The sequence below is a fragment of the Rhipicephalus microplus genome, chromosome X, assembly GCF_043290135.1.
Source record: "Rhipicephalus microplus isolate Deutch F79 chromosome X, USDA_Rmic, whole genome shotgun sequence".
NCBI classification, from domain to species: Eukaryota; Metazoa; Arthropoda; class Arachnida; order Ixodida; family Ixodidae; genus Rhipicephalus; species Rhipicephalus microplus.
The window spans coordinates 387,399,448-387,420,080 of record NC_134710.1 but is presented as its reverse complement, the minus strand read 5'-3'; the positions used below and the strand labels follow the sequence as shown (position 1 = coordinate 387,420,080).

General features: G+C 44.1%; 1 protein-coding gene across 2 annotated transcripts in view; it reads right to left on the bottom strand.

Annotated features, from left to right (window-relative positions):
* Window positions 1-20,633, bottom strand: part of LOC119161028 (uncharacterized) — a 126,296-nt gene that overhangs the window by 23,587 nt on the left and 82,076 nt on the right. For both annotated transcript variants that reach the window (XR_012887533.1, XM_075880082.1), the window contains exons 6-10: window positions 18,258-18,432; window positions 13,866-14,037; window positions 8,840-8,940; window positions 7,688-7,829; window positions 5,821-6,087 (exon numbers count right to left, since the gene is read on the bottom strand). Coding sequence is in view for 1 of the 2 variants with exons in the window: in XM_075880082.1 (XP_075736197.1) it covers window positions 5,821-6,087; window positions 7,688-7,829; window positions 8,840-8,940; window positions 13,866-14,037; window positions 18,258-18,432 (857 nt within the window). In the remaining variant the exon portion in view is untranslated. The remainder of the gene's footprint in view (window positions 1-5,820; window positions 6,088-7,687; window positions 7,830-8,839; window positions 8,941-13,865; window positions 14,038-18,257; window positions 18,433-20,633) is intronic.

Below are 20,633 nucleotides of genomic sequence, written 5' to 3'. Positions count from 1 at the left end.
TGTACAAAATTAAGATTCTCGCTTGGTTTGGTTAATGTATTGATGAATGAATTCAAACCAACTACTAGGTAGCCTACACAAAGAAATAGTTGAAGTTTTTACAACCAATTCTGACAAACTTTTTGAATCTGTTTAGCGAGCCCCGCCGCGGTGGTCTAGTGGCTAAGGTACTCGGCTGCTGACCCGCAGGGCGCGGGTTCGAATCCCGGCTGCGGCGGCTGCATTTCCGATGGTGGCGGAAATGGTGTAGGCCCGTGTGCTCAGATTTGGGTGCACGTTAAAGAACCCCAGGTGGTCGAAATTTCCGGAGCCCACCACTACGGCGTCTCTCATAATCATATGGTGGTTTTGGGACGTTAAACCCCACATATCAATCAATCAATCTGTTTAGCGACGTGGTACTTCATATTGAATGACAGGGCCACTGCGACATTATTTCTAGAAAGTCGCATTTTTCTACATTTTATTAAAAGGCAACAATTCACGGCAATATGCACGAACAGCTAGAGACATAAGGGGAACTGTGCTGTTGCTCACGTTTCGATGAAGACTAACTGACTAGCTAAACTACGCAGCTTTGTGAAAAAAATTCATTACGCGAATCAAATAACGAGGTTTTTACTAGTGAAATAACATAACTGCAGTTTTTAGATGGCAAACGCACATTTTGTATGCAGTGATGCAAGACCACACATACTGAGAAACTGTGATGAACAAGTGCGCGAATGTCATACATGGAGTCGCATCGAGGACATGACCTGATTAGAGGGAGTATTCACGTAAAAGGGCCGTGACTGTAGCTGTGTGAGGATGATGCCGATGATAGAATTTGACACTTGAACCACAAAAAAAAAAAAAGAATCGAAGTAGGCAAGGGCGTGTGAAGAGCCACGCAGTAGTCGCAGTGGCGTTTCATTGAGTTTGAGGACGGTGGAAGTTTCTCGGCCGGCAGAACGGTCGGGTGTAGACCCAATGTCTGGCAGAGGTCAGGAGTCAGAGTGGGCTGCTCCGCTTAGCCTCAACTCTCAAATGAAGTAAATGAGAAGTTGCTTTGCCCAACGCAAGGGCAGCTGCCGCATCCACCAGCAACCATGTCGGGTGCCGGCCCAACTGTTGCCCTGCCTTGTGAGGATCACGGGAAGCTTCGCGTGGCCTCATCAATCAACGTCCTCTTTTTTTTTGCAAGCCACACAAAATCCCTGCTGAACTTTCGACTTTTCTCTTTGTTTCGCACCCTACCTAGAATTACCACCCATTTCTCGAGCATTTTCATTTGATACTCGGCTCATTGTATGTACTTAGGTCTCAAATGGCCATCAAGTACACGTAAATTGAGTAGAATGGTGCACGTTACAGATGTTTAATAGAAGCAGAAGTTCAAAGTTCGTAAATGCTGACAAAATAGATAACCATATTGTTAATAGACGGCCAGGTTTGAAACGTGTATTATAAGGCACCTAACAGGACAAACATAGCCAAAAACACAGGCTTCAAATGGCGACTTTCGTCCATTTAAGTGGCGAAAAAGCAGCGATGTATATGAGAGCAAGAATAAAATATTCAGGAGAGTTTATAAATCAAATCTTGGGAGCAGTTCATAAAAGTGTCACAATGTTTTCATCTTTATTAACTGCGCTGTCCATTAGAAGCTTGTAAAGTGCAGAAGAAAAACATTGCACGTTCATCTTTCAACCTACTATATTTTATTATAAAAAACGTGCGTTAAGTTAGTCGTGGACACATGTTTTTCTGCAGTCTTGTGCTACAGATTTATAAGGGGATCTGCGTAAGTGTAGTGAACGTGGTTATTCACTTTACTGGTGCGGGTCTTTGGTTCGTTCTTGTATATGCAAATGCTTATTTTTCATGCTGAAAAACCTTGTAATTTTAGTGCATGGTCGTCCGCATTCGCATTTAATGCCTCGCATGTTCTTTCGCGTCTTTTTCAGGTGCAATTACCGCAATACTACAATTCAACCAGATAAGGGGAGTTGACTGCTGTACCATGCTTTCTGAGTGTGCCTAACTTTGCTCCGGCTGGGTTTTACATTTCTGACTGAATTATTCTTTGTAGACACAGAGAACTGCAGCAGCCACATAGTAACAAAAGGTTTCTGCTGCTGTATCAAAACTTTATTACAGGGAAAGCTGAAAATGACTAGGAGAAACGGAAAACTATTCGGCATCGGTGTCAGGAGCGGTTTCTATTGGCTGTGCTACAAGTTACGTCGTTTTCAGCATCGTAAGCAAGCACGCGCTTCATTCGCTGCATTGTGAGTGACGTTGTTCACGCCGTCGTAGACGTGGCGTTGAACACGCGCGCACCAGTTTCCACGAGACCTTTCACATTGGTGACCCAGGAAAATCGCTAGAACAGCGCTGACCGTGGAAATGTGAAACATCTCGCTTTCGCCGGGCTGATCGTACAGTCATGGCGCAAAAATAGGCAAGGGAGGTCTAGTGCCGGCCTCAACTGCATTGCGTCGATCCGGCAGCCTTCCAAGCCGTGCTAAATTGGGAACGGGAAACTAAGCGCCGGTGGCAGGCGGATCCTACAAACCAGGCCGCCATGTTAGCTCGTGATGTCAAACGCTTGCAACAACGCCCGGCCGAACAAGCGGCATTGTGACCACAACAGCGTCAACGGGATCATTACGAGACCTCGTTCACCGGAACGAACGCATACTTTCGACGGGAGTTTCTGAAACGGGGATTTGGCTACGGTTGCAACGTCTGTGACCTACTGTGGTTCTAGAGCAACTGCTGTGATTAACGCAATGTGAGACGCATTTAACAGCTCATTACACTCCTCCGTGACCATGATTATGTGAGACACAATGTGCAGCACATAAAATAAGCATTCTGTGTCAAATGTGTGTCTAACCTCATTAAAAAGCACGAACATGTAACCAATTATTGTTAAAAGTTTCAGTGGAGTGTCGGGTTGAACCCATAGCTAAACACTGGGACCACACGTTTGAACTCTTGAGGGTAAACATTTGTACGGAGTGATTGGGAGTTGATTTTTTATGTTCATGCTACAGTTAAATATAGGCAGACTTTACAGCATACTTATCTGTGTTATATTCAAAAATCTATAAAATTTGTAATGCTTAGAATATTCAGTATCCAATTTTTGACTTCCTTCTCAAATTTCCGGTCCGAGAAAGCCTTAAAGGGGCCCTGAAACACTTTTATGAGTAACCATCAATTTAATTGACTATATAAAAGTATTACATAACAACATCAACGACGCAACAATTACCGTAATCCGTTCAGTACGGGCGGAGTTATAAAGATTTGTCACACGCATTCATCGCGTTTTCTCTTCTCTCGTCCCGACGAAAGCGCTCGATGATAAGCAGGGAGAGATGGGAGGGGAAAAAAAAAAATGTGACTCACGCCTTGTGACCTTAAGCCCTCTATTTTTTTCTTCGAATACGCGACTTTTTCAGTACGATCGCGCACGCACGCGTGGACGAGTGACGGCCTCTCGTGGCGACATCTGTAACAACCAAACGCGCCATGTTCAAATCAGCCAATGGCTGATATATGAGCTTACTACGAGTGATTTTTGTGCTTATTCCGTAATTTGTCGAGAAAAGGGAAAGCGATTTTCAGCTGACTTTGGTCATTTATTGTGAATTCCAGGCAGCGTGCGGTGCAATAATATTTGACTCGCGTGTTGTCGGGAGCCTCTACTACCAATTGGAAGCGTTTTTTGACCATGCTCAAAAAGTGTTGCAGGGCCCTCTTCAATCGGGCCCTCATCTTTTCCAAGTCGAATATCTTGATGTTGGAGCCAACGTTTTCTTTATTGATTACATTTGCGACTGTAGCAGAGCTCTAAAGATAGCTTTGTCGCAGTACGACAATCTAGTGGGACATAGCATAAAAGAATTTTATGGGGCCACTGTTAATTCTACTCTTACTGTATTTATATTCATTCATTTACGATAGCACCCATAGCACCCAAGGGCGTAACGGGGAAGTGAAAGGAATGCAATATTTCAAGAGGACACAGATGTTCACACTTCGACTATACAATAAAAAAGCAATTGACTACGTACTTACGCAATGACACATCAAAATACGCAATATAAAGTTGGTTCATAATAAAGTTCCGTGATGACAAAACCGCACAAAAACACTACTCAAAAACTTCCGGTGAACTTGAAAATACATCACGCCAGGTTATTTTCGCTACTTCTTACGGTAACATGTTCCACTGGCCTGTCGTTTTGGGATTGATTGATTGATATGTGAGGTTTAATGTCCCGACACCATCACGTTATTATGAGAGAGAACGTGGGGGAGGGCTCCGGAAACTTCGACCACCTGGGGTGTCTTACCGTGCGCCCAAATCGCAGCACACGGGCCTAGGTCACTTTCGCTTCCATTGAAAATGCAGCCGCCGCAGCCGGGATTCAATCCCGCAACCTGTGGGTCAGCAGCCGAGTACCTTAGCCACTATACCACCTCGGCTTGGGCTATTGTTAGAAAAGCTGCATTACATGTGCGTCAGCCCTGAAACTTATTTTTATGTTATTTATATGGCTCAGTGAAAGTGAAACGTAATTTGGTTTGCAAAAGTATCGCTGAGAGTCCACATCTGTTCAATTATGAAATGTGTAGTGAAAATGTATCAGCCCGATATATTCCCTTCGTTTGTGTCGATGTTATTAACCATGGTTTCTTTTGCTTTTGAAATTATAACAATTGCGGTAACATCAGAGTACAGAAACCTAACAGCCATGTTTTGAATTTTTGAAAATCGTGAACGCCCCATACTTTTCTCGGATCTCGCACCCCACAAGCGGAATCTAAGATAAATCGGACCTTGGGCATGCATAGTTGTGGCTTTGCTTCCAGTGGTTACATTTTCGCGTTTCTGCGCAGGAAATATTTCCTTCAAAAAGTTCGAACTGCTCGAATAGTGAAATTAACATGCGAATCGATTCGAATAGCAAACAGGGTTAGAAAGTATTAGAAAATTCCAATATTCGCCCCTCCCTTAAATCGAACGTAACTACTCCATCAATAAATTATTCAATCAGGCACACATTTTATTTTCTACTTCAGCAAGTAGAGCTTGACTTCACTAGCAAGTCCAAGCAATCAACAAGCACCTGAACGTGAAGCTCTGTTTGAGCAACACAAAGTGATAGAAATAATTTGCAAGGTTCCGTCATAGACGCATCATCAGCCTTGGTAAAATAATATTATGTGTTATAACTTAATTGTTTACGTGGACGGAGGCAGCTAATGTGCACAAAAACTGCATTATAATATAATGTAGCTTCTATGGTCTCGAATCTGAAACTTTGTTTGCGCAAGACTGTCACTAATGAACACTAAATCAAGAATGAAGTTCTTCCAAGTATTTTTATGAACAAATTGCATTAGAATATGTAGCGAGAACAATCACGTGATGTAACGTGATTTTGGCGATGTGCGTGACCAGCTGTTACACAATGCGATGTGATTTTATTCACGTGGCTGGTTGCAACTCTTTCGTCACGTAACAAACTCACTCAAGATACAACTAGTTATTGCATTCCATATAGAATAAATCAGCGCACGAGTTGTGGGACCAAAGCATATATTTACGAGCACGAAGCGAATGCTTAGCGGTTCATGATAATGATAATAGTGATGCTACCTGCAGAATCAACAGCGTTAGTAGTCTTAAAAATTGATGGGTGCTAGATGAAGCAAACATTGCACCCGACCAAACACCCAAAAGTGAGGCTCTACGTGTACATGTAAAGCTGCAGCCGAACAGTCCCGGGCCGTCTAGGCCAGCTATCGCTAACATACCAGCGACAAGCGTTTTGAGTCTGTCAGCTTCCAGCTGTTCTTCAACGGGGCCCACCAGGCGTTGCCGCGGAACGACAAATGCCCTGGCAGCTTCTCCGTACTGTGGGTGAGGAACTCCTGCTACAACCACCTGCTTCACTTTAGGATCCCTGGCCAGCAGCTCTTCGATCTCAGCCGGCGGTACCTGCTGGTCCATACACTTGATCAGCTCCTTGAAGCGGCTGCACACGAAGAGCCGGCCGTCGGTTGAGTAGTAGCCTGCATCACCTGCGTTTGAAAAGCCTTCACGTGATGTATCTGCTTTTGTCGTGTTGCGACGTATCAGTAAGACCAGCCCGATTTCTAAAAATGGCTTTTCTCTCGATGTCAGTTGAGCGGAAAAAAATAAAACCTTTTGTTTGCTACCCGCATGGCAGTTGATTGTCCCTCAATCGAGATTTACCGTTTTTCGGGCACGACGATAAAACCTTGGAAAAGACGGAAATACGAATACAAATTGAGTTACCCACGACATTATTTCAGACAAACGGTATTAGATGCCTCATTTAATTCATTATCATTAATTTCAATTGAAACACTCACAAAATAAGCATAAAATATTTTTTTCATTTCAGAAACAATAGGCTCACGTGCATCTCTGGTGTCAAGTATATAAATAAAGCTAATGATGCAAGTACTTAGCACAGACAACTAAATTAGGAGTAAGGTGCCAAAGTGTATGGCTGCTTCAGTATACAGTAGTTACGGCGCTTAGCTGCTCGCCGGAAGACGCGGGTTCTATTCGTGACGCAGTAATCACGTTTCTCTAAAATGGTGATGCTTGAGTTTTAATCTTGGAGCGTGTGTTACGGTAAAGAAGCCTAGGTGCTAGAAATCTCATGATCTGAGCAACTACGATTGACCTCATAATGAAAACCTTGTTCTGACACGCAAAACCCTAGCACATGTATTATTGAAAACCTAAGCGTAAAGCTAGCATATATTTAGCGTACTTTCAATCACTATTGAAATTTAAGGTACGGGAAGAATGTGTCAGCTTCAGATAATTTTATTACGATAGTAATTATATAGATATCTCGGCTGGATTTTTCCGCCAGCGTCGGTGTCGATGGCACTCACCGTAAATGTATACGTATCTATACATACGAAAACTCAAGAAATAAAAATAATCCAGAAATAGGCTCCGGCACGCGGAATTTAGCTTGGGACCTTTGAAACGTGAGTGCGAGGTGTTAAACACTGAGCCACGGAGAGGCACATCCTTCAACATTCAAACGGCAAGCTAAATATATATACCACGTGCCACTGTTGACGGGCATACGGGGGAAGGAACGATTGTATTTGCAGCATTACCAGGAAGATGGCGCAATGAGTGCGCGTCGCAGCATCATCACGACGCGGTGCCACGTGTTCACATCTCTCACACGTACTTTGCCCTGCGGAGAGTAGGGGTGTGGACGCTCGCTCGCGTGCCCATATCTCGCGGTGGGGAGAATCGAACGTCTTGTCTAGCCTTGATGTTTCGCCAGAACGATTCTGTTGTAGTCACCGGACGTACAAAGGTCACTGCAGTCGTTGCACAGTCTCCGTTTTTGAATAGGGCGCGCTTTTCGGACATATTAAAGTAACAACTAAAACACTTATTCGCGTTCATCTGTACCTGTGAGTACATTTCATGCGTGATTTGTGCACGAGAAACGTGGTACACGCTTCATGATCTGCTTGTCGTTTTGAGCGTGAGTTTCCAATTTGTTGCTATCGCGTTCATTGCTGCGCCTTTACGACGAAGCTGTGACTTGTTTAATTTAAAAAGACAGATCGTCTCCCTGAAGATGTTAGATAGTACGCATGCAGAAATATGGCGCACCAGTGCGGAGGAAGCCATCTTCGTAGGCGTCAGCAGTTTCTTTCGGTTTGTTCAGGTAGCCCAGAAATGTGCAAGGGCCTTTCATGCAGATTTCCCCTTTCTCTCCAGGGCCCAGGGGCTCTCTGGTTGTTATATCCACCACCTGATAATAAAGTAGGAACAAGAGTCCAGAGTTATCCAGCATTTATTCAAATTAGCGTTATTGGGGTAGCCACGTGGATTACACTCAGTGACCATTATATCTATGTACTTGAAAAAAAAAAAAACTACTTACACACTGGTTTTTAACTTCGTATTTTAGTTCGTTGGCTGGAAAAACCACGATGACAAGCAGTACAGACTACGGGAAGAGCGAGCTATGGCGTTGCCATCGTAGCATGTAATGTTAAATTCGCAGGCGCCCTCTTCTTTTTCACGTCTATGTTTGTGAAGGAAGTTTTTACTGAAGAAGCAAAAACATCCTGAAGAGGCACAATTTTGTGATTGTGGTTTTTCTTGTTGCTGTTATTGTTCATTTAGCGCACATAGAAATCCGCCGGTGTGCACCATAAGATATTCAGTCTCTATCAACCCGGAACAGCAACTAAAGAGACTGAGACTTGTAGCTTTGCGCGGTATAAAGAAAAAGAAAACGTGCTATTTTTTACAGTAGGTGAATTTATAGCACTGAAACGACAAAGCTTTCAAATGTACTCCTATAACTCAACACGATTTGGTCTAGCATCACTCGTACCAGCAGCAAAACGACAACGAATGCTCCTGTGTCTGAAGTAAAGGAATATCAGTGCTTTAAATTTAGCGCCGCTGCTACATCACTCAGTGAAGTGCCGTTTGTTTAGGAGTCAGGGTAGTCAAGGTAACTGTTCAGCCTATAGACTATATGCACACTACAACTCCAATTGCATAAACACGCCGATCCACGTAGTAATATTTGTCTATAAGTCCCGCATAAGCAGCAACTCGATGACAGCTTAGCGTGATTTTTGTCACAATGCGTGAGAAATCTGCCAGAAATACGGTCAACTGCATTGTTTGCGCTAGCCTCCTGTGGGCCTCGTTGTTGTGTTTTGACTGCGAAGTTTTGGAATGTCATTCTGCGTTTCTTGTTCCTTGCAAATACTAAGAATTTATTTACTTCAATACACTGCTTACTTTAATTTCCATGAATGGTACGGGCTTTCCGACGCTTTTGAAGTCATCTCCTCGAGGCGAAGACGCTGTTACGCAGCCTGCCAACTCTGTCATTCCAAACACTGCCGAAAAGGACATGGTAAAAAATAAAGGAACAAAAAGTGCACATGCGGATCAATGAAAACGGCACAAATGTGATAAATTTGGAGGATTTGGAGCTCTTTGAAGTTCATGAAACACTTGGCAGAGTTCTTTAAAGTCATTTATCAAACGACTAAAACATAATAAATTCCCCCTTGAACGTCCCTTACATATTTTAAGGTGATCATGAAACATAATACCATCACAGGTGCGCGTTAACATTTTGGTAGTCATGCAAAGAGACAACACACACACGCACACGCACGTGCACACACGCAAACGCACACCCACAAACACACACTGTGAGTCTGTTTTAATGTTCAGGGTGCTATAAGACTCCACGTTGGACCAACACATCATTCGGGTTTTGTCAGTTACCTATTTCAGTCAACGGCTCGCATAGCCTCGCTTCTCTAACTAATCATATGCGACAAACACTACTGCAGATTCGGGAACTGTGAACTTCATGCATGGTGCCGCGGCCTCGTTTGTCTCGTTGTTCTATGTACGGTTTCCTCGATTTCTGACCATCATGAGGAAGAGATGGTGAGCTCACGTGCGCCATAAGGGAGACTTTAGGCGACACTCTCCAACTGTGTGGTTTATTACGGGGAATTTAGTACAATTAGCTCAATCATTCGATGCAACTAGTCGTACGTAACATCAGTATAAAGGACACCAACTAGCTAATACAGGTTCAGAAATATATAAATTATTTGCCACAAAGGGCACATTTCTAAAAGAAATAAACAATGAACGAAGTTTGAAGCACTGACCTAACCTTCTTGCAGCATTCCCGCGATAGCGTACCTCAGAACAGACGAAACAAAAAGGACATGGAAAAGGTTTAAAGAAACATAGGTACGCAATCATGAGGCTCTACCTCTGGACCTCGACACCACGGAAAAGGACGCACGCCCACAAAGGCCCGGGCCCCGACAAGACGATCTAAACCCCCAGCCGGCAACTAAGAACGAAGACCGAATGATTGAAACTATCTGGGAAAACCAAAACGTGTACGCACCCTCCTACTTCCCGAAGCGGTCTCCCTGAACCCCATCTTCTCACGCTCGCCCGCTTGTCGGGCGGGCAAGAGCAAAGCTTAAATCCCGCCAAACATGCTTCTATGAGACACCATAGTAAGTCTTCGAGATGCCATTCATCCGTTCGGTATGAAAGAGGCGCCAGAACTCTCCAAGATAAAATGACGTCGAGCATCCATTACGGACGTCTGACACACGTAGATGTAGTCAACTACTGTAGAAGGTCAAGGGCTTAGCACGGGCGCCCAGTGGTTCTCGTTTATAGAGGTCGCACTTCTCCATTTACAGAACCGCCGATAGCATCACTGTTTGAGGTTTCCCGTGCAGCAGCAGAATCTTGTTAGCGAGTTCCTGCATCCCACATTAGCTGAGATACGTGTCGTCCACCGCGAGTTCTTTCAAGCTGTTTTTTTTCCTTCATATCATAGTGACGAAGTGCCAGTAGAAGAAGCAATTGCTCACCTCCATGAGGCGGTGGCACCTATCTCGCGGTGCTTTGTTTTCAGCGGAATGTTTCCGAAGCGTTTTTAGAGATTTTATGTTTACAACTCGTTTAAATTCTCAGTTACTGTTACATAGTTATTTAGGACCCTATTTGTTTTCTTTGACCCAGTTTTGAGCATTGATTTCTCTATTAGTTTGGACCTGTATTGAGCGCATTGTCGTATGCGTTTCAAGCCACAAGAGTTCTACGATGACAAGCCGGGCCCCAAAAGTGCTACGAGCTTACAAAGACGCCTTTGCATAAAAAAATTGAGTAGCCTTGAAAGGTATAACGCGATAACATAATCAGGTATTATTCTCATTGTTGTTTAAATCGCTGGCCTAACTTCACACTTCACTTTGCATCTCTGCATACAACGCAAACGTGCCCAAAGAAAACTGAAATTTGTGCGTGTAATGTTGTTTATTTCAACCTATTCTAGAATTCCTGTTGAATGCCTTGGTGTTTAGTGCCCATCCGTAAGGTGACACTCGCCCCTTCGTAGTTGTACAATTCCTTGATTATCTTGCTGATAATGATGACAATATGTATATATATATATATATATTATATATATATATATATATATATATATATATATATATATATATATATATATATATATATATATAGCACATACATATTCGCCCTGTCGTGAGCCTGCAAACACTCCATCATTGCGCAGTTTTCATGTTTGGGCTCTTTGTGTCAATATTCTTAGCTTCTGCCACATGGGCTTCGATTGCCACTCGAACCAAGCCTTTTTTATTATTAGGTTTATTTGCACCTGTCTCAATTTCTTCACCTCGTGAAGATCACGACTTTTTTTACCACAGTCAACGACGCCTTGAACTACACTGGAGTTTATGTGAAGCGATCTCTTGAACGCTATCGTGGTAGAACTGTAGGAGAAGTACGTTACGCTGTGAAATTGCATTATGCTCAGTTTACAGGCGTCCATTGTTCGAATGAATGACCCATAGCTAACACCTACCAAACTCTTCCACCATTTGGGCTTTAGTTACTGAAATGAGCTGTCATCATCATCATCAGCCTGACTACGTCCACTGCAGGACAAAGGCCTCTCCCATGTTCCGCCAGTTAACCCGGTCCTGTGCTTGCTGCTGCCAATTTATACCCGCAAACTTCTTAATCTCATCTGCCCACCTAACCTTCTGTCTCCCCCTAACCCGCTTCCCTTCTCTGGGAATCCAGTCAGTTACCCTTAATGACCAGCGGTTATCCTGTCTACGCGCTACATGCCCTGCCCATGTCCATTTCTTCTTCTTGATTTCAGCTATGATATCCTTAACCCCCGTTTGTTCCCTAATCCACTCTGCTCTCTTCTTGTCTCTTAAGGTTACACCTACCATTTTTCTTTCCATTGCTCGCTGCGTCGTCCTCAATTTAAGCTGAACCCTCTTTATAGGTCTCCAGGTTTCTGCTCCGTAGCTAAGTACCGGCAAGATACAGCTGTTATATACCTTCCTCTTGAGGGATAGTGGCAATCTACCTGTCATAATTTGAGAGTGCTTGCCGAATGTGCTCCACCCCATTCTTATTCTTCTAGTTACTTCAATCTCGTGGTTCGGCTGTGCGGTTATTACCTGTCCTAAGTAGACATAGTCTTTTACAACTTCAAGTGCACTATTACCTATCTCGAAGCGCTGCTCCTTGCCGAGGTTGTTGTACATTACTTTCGTTTTCTGCAGATTAATTTTAAGACCCACCTTTCTGCTCTCCTTGTCTAACTCCGTAATCATGAGTTGCAATTCGTCCCCCGAGTTACTCAGCAATGCAATGTCATCGGCGAAGCGCAGGTTACTAAGGTATTCTCCATTAACTCTTATCCCTAACTGTTCCCATTCTAGGCTTCTGAAAACCTCCTGTAAGCACGCGGTAAATAGCATTGGGGAAATTGTGTCCCCCTGCCTTACACCCTTCTTGATTGGTATTCTGTTGCTTTCTTTATGAAGCACTATGGTAGCAGTTGATCCCCTGTAGATTTCTTCCAGAATGTTTATATATACTTCATCTACGCCCTGATTCCGCAGTGTTTGCATGACGGCTGATATTTCTACTGAATCAAACGCCTTCTCGTAATCTATGAAGGCTATGTATAGTGGTTGGTTATACTCTGAGCATTTCTCTATTACCTGATTGATAGTATGAATGTGATCAATTGTTGAGTAGCCTGTTCGAAATCCTGCTTGTTCCTTTGGTTGATTGAATTCTAATGCTTTCTTTACTCTGTTAGCAATTACCTTTGTAAATAGCTTGTATACTACAGAGAGCAAGCTGATCGGCCTGTAATTCTTCAAGTCCTTGTCATCTCCTTTCTTATGTATTAAGATGATGTTAGCGTTGAGCTGTACATCACTGCAACGTGTGATGTAACAAATTTTTGCGAAAATCAAGCACGCGAACTTAAAAAGTACGGAAGAAACAACGACACAACCACCTTTCATATATGGTGCCACACAGTCTAAAAGATGAACAGGGAACTTAACGCACACACAATAAATGAGAAATGCGCAAGAAAATAGTTACACCACATTCCTTTATTTTGTTACCTATTTTATTTCACTGCTTTTCATTTTTTTGACTATTTTACAACTCACATTGCACACATAACACCACTGTAAAAGTGGTCGCGAACCAGAATTCAGGGCCAAATGCGCCTTAATGCGTATAATCTAAGAAATACATGCTAACGTCAACAGGAAAACAGACTTATAAAGGACGCAGTAAACAGCGTAATGTATAAAGTAACGAAACGTCAGTCAACCAGTTGGCCCAGTCAGTCAGTCACTCAGTCATCAATTCCGCCACATTTTACACCACAATTATATGGTAGAGTTAAGTCTTTTTTACTATCCCTTTCTTGGTAACAAACTTGAATCAATAAAAACTCATCCGGTTCCTTATAAATTGACCTAAAAAGATTCGAACATGAAGGGGATCCAGTATGGCTATTTAATAAGCGCTTTATGTCACCTTAGCGCTGCGGAAACAAAGTAAACACGCTTCTAGAGACGCTTCTGAGGAACGCTGCTCGGAATATTTGCTTCCAACTGCATTGCCTTGTTTTTAAAAGGAGAATTCATGATGAGTTGCCTGACAATTATCCTTTGAAAATCTTAGTATGAAGGCTTAACGTAGCCCGTGAAGGCGCTTTCCGTAATTGCTACATTGCTTAAATGTTCATCTCATAATGGGTATAATTATTTGGGAGGTTTTTGTCAATGTAAAGCCGACTTCCTGATTGTAATACGCATTTCTCTAATTTCACTATTCAGCTGCTGTACTCGTCATGCATGATACCAAATGTCTTGTTTAGTTTCTTTTTACCACACGTGAAAAACATCAATAAACGTACATTGTATGACTCCGCCCAAGCCGAGCTTCCTGGCGACGCTTTGTAGCACAGATGAATTCAATGTACTGCCGCCAAGCATTACTTTTTTGACACTGCTCGTGTCCACCTGACCCAGTAGTGGATGCTGATCCAACTTCAGGACGAATGTAGGAAGTAACCCAAGTGTTGTAGGCTGTGATGAAAATAGATTTCCGAAAATAAATTCAGCTGCTATCCGTCCCATGGTAACTCTTATTCACAAATATACGTTCAACTTATCCACTTACTATGAACAAAATAGTCGGCCTTTCTAAACACTTGAGCGTCGTTCTTCATTATGTCAGTTCTCCTTCACTGTGGTGAATCAGTACTTAGAACTCCATCCCACAGTAAGGTGTAGAACGTCTCTCACACATCCGTCATTGACCGCTCTTCTGAATGCGCGTGACAAACCACGTCGATTTAGCTGCGATCGCTATAGCCCTTAAGCACGCTCATAGACAAGTGGCGGCGCAACTATAGACATAGTAGGCACCACGCTTTAGTCACCTTGTCGTACTTAATTGCCCTATAAAGTTTGTACTGATGTGACGTAGAAGGGGGCACAAACGTTCATTCAGACGTCGGGGAAGTAAGATTTTTTGCGAGACTTCTTGGGGACCAAATACAGACAATTTAATTGCACATTTACAGAAATGTTAAACAATGCGTACAGGCGCGCCTTTACATGGCACATGAGAGGGCCGACGAAGGTCAGAAAGAGAGTGAGCAGCACACAAGCGACGCTCCTTTTATAACTCCTGGTCCGTGTGCGCGCGCCTTGTCTGACGCCGACTGCGCACTCCATGTTGCACACACGAGCACCTCTCGCGTTCCTGAAAGTCGCGAACCGCGTTTTGAGAGCTCGCTAATGATCGTCCCTTGCAGGGAGAGTCCATGCATTGCCAGTCATACCAGCCCATCCGCCACCCAAAAAGGTCAAGGACGGGCTGCAGTACCGCTACTCCCTGAAGTGGCCCTTGTACGTCGTCTGTTGCGATTGCCCCTACGCGTCCCTATGGTTCTCGACCGCAACACACGCATAGCACAGAGCAGGTAACACAACAAGGCATTTCGGCGTTGCACCAACCCCCACTACACATCAACACCCTTTGGGTTCCAACATGCACCTCCACAGCTGGCGCGGCCCAGTCACCGCAGCCTTGCTGTTCCCTGCTCAACGATGGCATGAAGTCTAGCAGAAAGGTCGCGGTCCACAGTCTACAGACCCTAGGTAGAACACCTCCAAACAAGTTATTTGCGACGCATGTCTCCAAATCTACGTTAAACCACGCGGATGCTTCAAGTAACTTCCCTTCACAATGCAGCAATGCCGGGTTTTAACCAAAGAACTTGTTCGCAGACGCATCAAGACGGGAGCGTCCGCACCATCCTGACCTGCATACACTGCTCTGTTTTCACTCAAAATTTAAAGACCAAGTGTCCTTGAGGAAGTGCGCTCTGTAACAGCAGAAACTATAGAACATCCATAAGCTTTCTTGCCCCTAAAGAAACTGCGCACTGGTAATTTGAAAACCATGCACTGGCGATCTGCTGTCACCTTTGTCGCTTCCAGCAACTGTATTATTGTATGCTACCCAACCGACCATCAGTTGGGTAGGATGCAATGATAGCTCTAGTTTGGCTACCCTGCTCATCCACGTCGCGATTTACTAACGATTGCACCTCCGGCTGTATACTTTTATGGCTTGGCGAAACCGACTGTACACTCATCCTGCTGGGACAAAGATACCGCGTCTACACTAATCCGAGAAAAAAACCTTTATCCACGAGTCAGTCATCCTGTTTTTGTCCATGCTTGTGACGCCTGTAATCTCCGACTGGCAATAGACTCTGCACTCGTCAGCTACCTCAGTCCTGCATTCACTGTTTATTGTACCTGGTCTATCTTGAATCCCTTCATTTACTGTACCCTGACCACTAGCAAGTTTCGCCAGGACAATCTGAAACTCTAAGCTCAATCGTTCCATTTTCCTTACATGAGCTGCAGCTCCGTGTTTATGCCTGGCGGCTCCTCTCTCTGACGCAAGGCGTTCACGTTCTTTGGCTTCCTTACGCCTGGCCTGTATGAGTTCCCAACACTCAGAAAGCCTCTCATCATCCACTCCAGAATCCTTGATCGCCTGTATCAAATGTGGCTTCCTATGTATCATCGTCACGTCCATTCCTAGCTCTTCGCACAGGAGTTCTAAATCCAGTTTTCTTAGCCTGTTCAAATCCATAGCCACCCCTTGATACCTTTAGTTGTTCTAACTGCTGTGAAGGCACCTCTAACAGACACCAGCTTTCAAGAAGCAGCGACCAATCTACCCCTTTGGATAAACATCACCATCTATCCAAAGTACTTGGTAGAATCTCTATGGAAGCGAGCACTCACCAGCATCGGTACCAGAAAAGAACACCACCGAATCATACAGGATCCCACCGCTGCTAACCAGTTGATGCGATAGAGAATCGGGGCACTGGCGTTAACCCTGGCTTCGAGGAAGAAAGAACCTTCGCGAGGCTTCTTGCGGGCCAAATACACACAATTTCATTACATAATTAGAGCAATGTTAAACTAGGCGTACAAAGGTGATTTTATATGACACACGAGAGGGTAATCGAAGCCCAGAGAGAGAGAGAGAGAGAGAGCAGCGCACACGCGACGTTCTTTGTCCGACGCTGACTTCGCGTCTCAACAACACCGATGCGCGTTGGATGTGGCGCACAGGGAAACCACTCGTGTTCCTGCAAGACGCGAACCACGATTGGAAGGCTTGCCGATGATCGTCCCTTGCAGGCAGAGTCCATGCATTGCCAGTCATAAGAGTACTTGTATAAAGAGGAATATACGTGGAAACCTTTAGGCAGTGACATTTATACTCGGGGCCACTCCAGACGAAGTACGATGCTCTAAACCCTTCACCATGTGCACATGCTTCATAGGGTGGCGCACAATACTCTTAAAATGTCATGCATGTAAGCATGCATGTTCAGCCACTAGACCTATTTTCTACTAAACTGTTTCCTCAAAAGCCTCCTTCGTGCCAGTCAGTGAGTAACGACAGCTGGCCTGCATTCACTGTGCTGGTGCCAGATTGTCTTGTGGCCCCTACACTTTCCACACTAAAAATCAAAATTATCACAATTACCAGTGGTCAGTTTCTGCTGTGATAAATTTTTTTTCGCTTGTGCTTAGGCCGCTAGTGCGAATGGTGGCTTTTTTATTGTTTGACTTCAAACGCGGGAAAAAAAAGCTTCATTTCAAGCAAGTAACCGCATTCTCTAATGTTAGTTCCGGCATTATTATGAGTGTGATGCAGAAATCAAAATACGAAAATAGTGCGGTATGATGTTCATAGTGTCCATACTTCAGGCTTATTGTGAGTCGAGTGATTATGGTAAACTATTCAATGTGGCGTAATAAACCCTAAGCGGTAACCTGTAAATCATTCAGCATGTGATGCCCTGCCGCGACCACCTCAATTTTGGCGGTGTTCTGTGTAGCTCTCGATTCCTACGTTTACAGTAAAGGGCTGCTCATCAAACAGTTATTATGTTGCGTATTTTGCATGAATCAGTGTTTTACCGGAGGGTACTAGTTGAGCGAGAATGTGGCCTGGAATTTTTTTCCAGAATTTATTTCTTTTTGCTCAGTTCGCCCCAGTCTACACTCATTATGTCGCTAAGTCATTTCTTTTCCTGTTGCGATATTACCTTGTGTAGTGACTACCGAATATTTACTAGAGAAATATATGAAACTAAATTTCCTATAAAACACTGTACATGACACTGCACAGAAAAGACGGCTGACCTAATTGTTTTTCTAATTGATGGCTGCATCCACTTCATTCAAATTTAGAGATACGACGACTTAGCACAAACCAACGCATTTAGGGCAACGTACATTCACTAATAGCAGTGTATTGCGAAAAAACATTTGTCCACATCTTACCCATGCATTCAAGGCATTGTACCAGTTGCGTCAATTATGAGGCATCAGTCCACAGAATGCGCGGTACGACATGGCTGGTCTGATACGTAAACAGCAAAGCATTTCAAATAGTCAGCCTCAACTTATACCGACAATACAGCCTGATTAATTGCAACACTTTTCTGTAAACTGTTTCACAAGCATGTGCATTATTCCCTGATGCTAGCTCCGATTAGCACTTGACTGGTTGCTGAGCTACAAAACTGTTTCAGTTCCATCTTTATCTCCGTGCAATATGACGCCTTCGCTCCAATCCAAGGATGAAGCAATCTTTCATTTATTTTCAGGTTGTTAGAGCTCACTTGTGTATAGGCCTACGATTCCATTGATTTAGTCTTCTAACGAAAGATGTGGGTAATGCTGCAAAATATAATTACCTTGTATTTTTCGATGGCTGGCAAGATGACACCGAAGTCCCATGTGGGAACTAAAACCACTTCGCAGCCAAGTCCTAGGTAGCAGAAAGTCACCCAGAATCCACTAATATGCATGATAGGTGGTATTAGGAGGAATACTTCACCTTTTTCAAACACTGGTGGGTCGTTCATATAACTGCAAGAGAAAAAATCTAAATGACACGGCTCCTCAGGTTACGCTCTGCATTCTAGGTTTCTAACTCTAGGACACTGTGAAATATCGAAATTCGGTATTTTGCTCAGCGAACATTGCCTTTCTATACTGTTCACCGAGGGACAACATCTGAACGCTGGTTTCAACAGTATTGTAAAGCGGTAGTTTGTGCTGTGCTTTTTATACCCTTAGTAACCACGATGCACCACTGTGACAGAGGGATGAAACTCCCTAGACGTCCCATGTATTCGCTTTCGGCCGCGCCACTTTTACCGCTGGTGGTTCCTGGGCGCCCTATTAGAAATGAATCAGGAACGAAAAATTTCTTTCATGACGTCACTGGTGAGGTCCTCACATAGAGGAAAATGACAAAAAATCGAGAGGAGGAGGGTGCCACGCAAGCCTTCTTTTCCCACTTCGCATGCAAGCTGAATGCGCTCGGGCCTTCTTTCAGGTCCACCGGCGGCTTGGGCAATACCGCAATAAAATTCTGATAATCTTCTTTTTTTAAAAAAGTTTGTTCAGGTTTTCTGAAGAGGTGAAAGTTAAACCAACTGATTTCTCAGTAAGACGAAACTCGATCGACACAAATGAATGACATGGTTTATTCCATGTTTTTTATAAATAACATACATACACGTAGTGTGAAAGCGCAATAAACGCATTTTCCAGGCAAGAGCTTGGCTACCGTCTTCACCAATTATCAAGGTGACACGGCACTTCTGTCAGTCCAGTCATGCTTGCAGGGAGCTGGGTTTACACCAATGTACTCATGCAAAAATAAAACCTGATAAAACAATGTGTCCACATTCTTGAGCTCACCCGTTGCATTAGGGAGCAGTGTAAAACTTTCACAGAACTAGAAGTGTTTGTGTTAGCACCCCGCAGAGTCACGGAAAACATGTGTTGCCTGATTAAGCCATCTTCTACGAATGCATAGTTTACTTGTTCAGCGAAGGTCACTGCGGCTCCTGTTATCTGCCCGCCAGAACTTGCTCTTTTTATCTTGTCTTCATCTCTGCCGTAGTTGACACACCCGCCAAGCGACATAACAGAGGGCGATACAACTTTTTATATCGCTGAGCGAGAGGCGAGAAAGAGTGGAGGCAAGCGCTACGAACGCAAGTTAATCACTACTCGCACTTCACCTGATTTAAAATTCACAAAATAAGAAGAAAAGACATATAAATAAAAAGAAGTTCTTTACAGGGGCATAATTTTTTTATTTGAAAAACTTCTGAAAGCCAATAAATGCGAACATTCACATAAACCCCACTCCATTCAACCGGATCTTAGTATGCCCGACTACCGCTACGAGCTTGCATGTCGTTTGAAACCGAAACTAGCTCAGAGTTTCCCGGACATGACACTGAGTCCAGGTACCTGTCGTTTGAAAGGGCAGACCTGCTTGTGCTTTCCTCAGCGAAGCATGTCGATTGTACTATTGTAGCGGGGAATTCGCAAGGCACTGTCTAGTGGCACTCTGACACAGATGCGCTTTCACGATCACCCGTGAAATCTGATGATACGGAAATATCAGCCCTTGACCTTCCCCTCTCTGCGTAAGCGTCACAGACATGCCATCGGAACAGCGGAAGGACCCTTGGATTGTCTCGCTTTTGAATATGCTTTCTGACGCATCAACTTCCGGTTACCCGCGTGCTCTTCGCCGCCAAGCAACGCATTTCGCCATACGGGATGGTCTGTTATACCGTTGCAACTATCAAGTGGTGGGTCGTAAATGGCTGCTAGTCATACCCAGCCATATGCGGTCTGATATCTGCGAATATTTTCATGCTGAACCGCAACACGCACACGCCGGTGCGCTAAAGACGTATGAACGGATCCGCCAACGTTACTACTGGCGGGGTATGTGCACGTTTGTACGCAAACACATTCGCTCATGTTCCCTGTGCCAGGAGCGCAAGACATTTCCTCATTCACCCGGTCAACTGCAGCCTTTACCATGTCCTGCACATCCACTTGACCCTGTTGGGATTGACTTATGCGGCCCGCTACAGTGCTCTGTTGGTGATAATCGATGGGTGATTGTGGCTGCCGACCATCTGACAACGCACGCCGAAACGGCAGCGCTACCTTCGGCTGGTGCTCGTGACGTTGCAACCTTCATCTTGCATCGGTTTGTTCTTCATCATGGCGCACCACGGGAGCTCCTGAGTGAC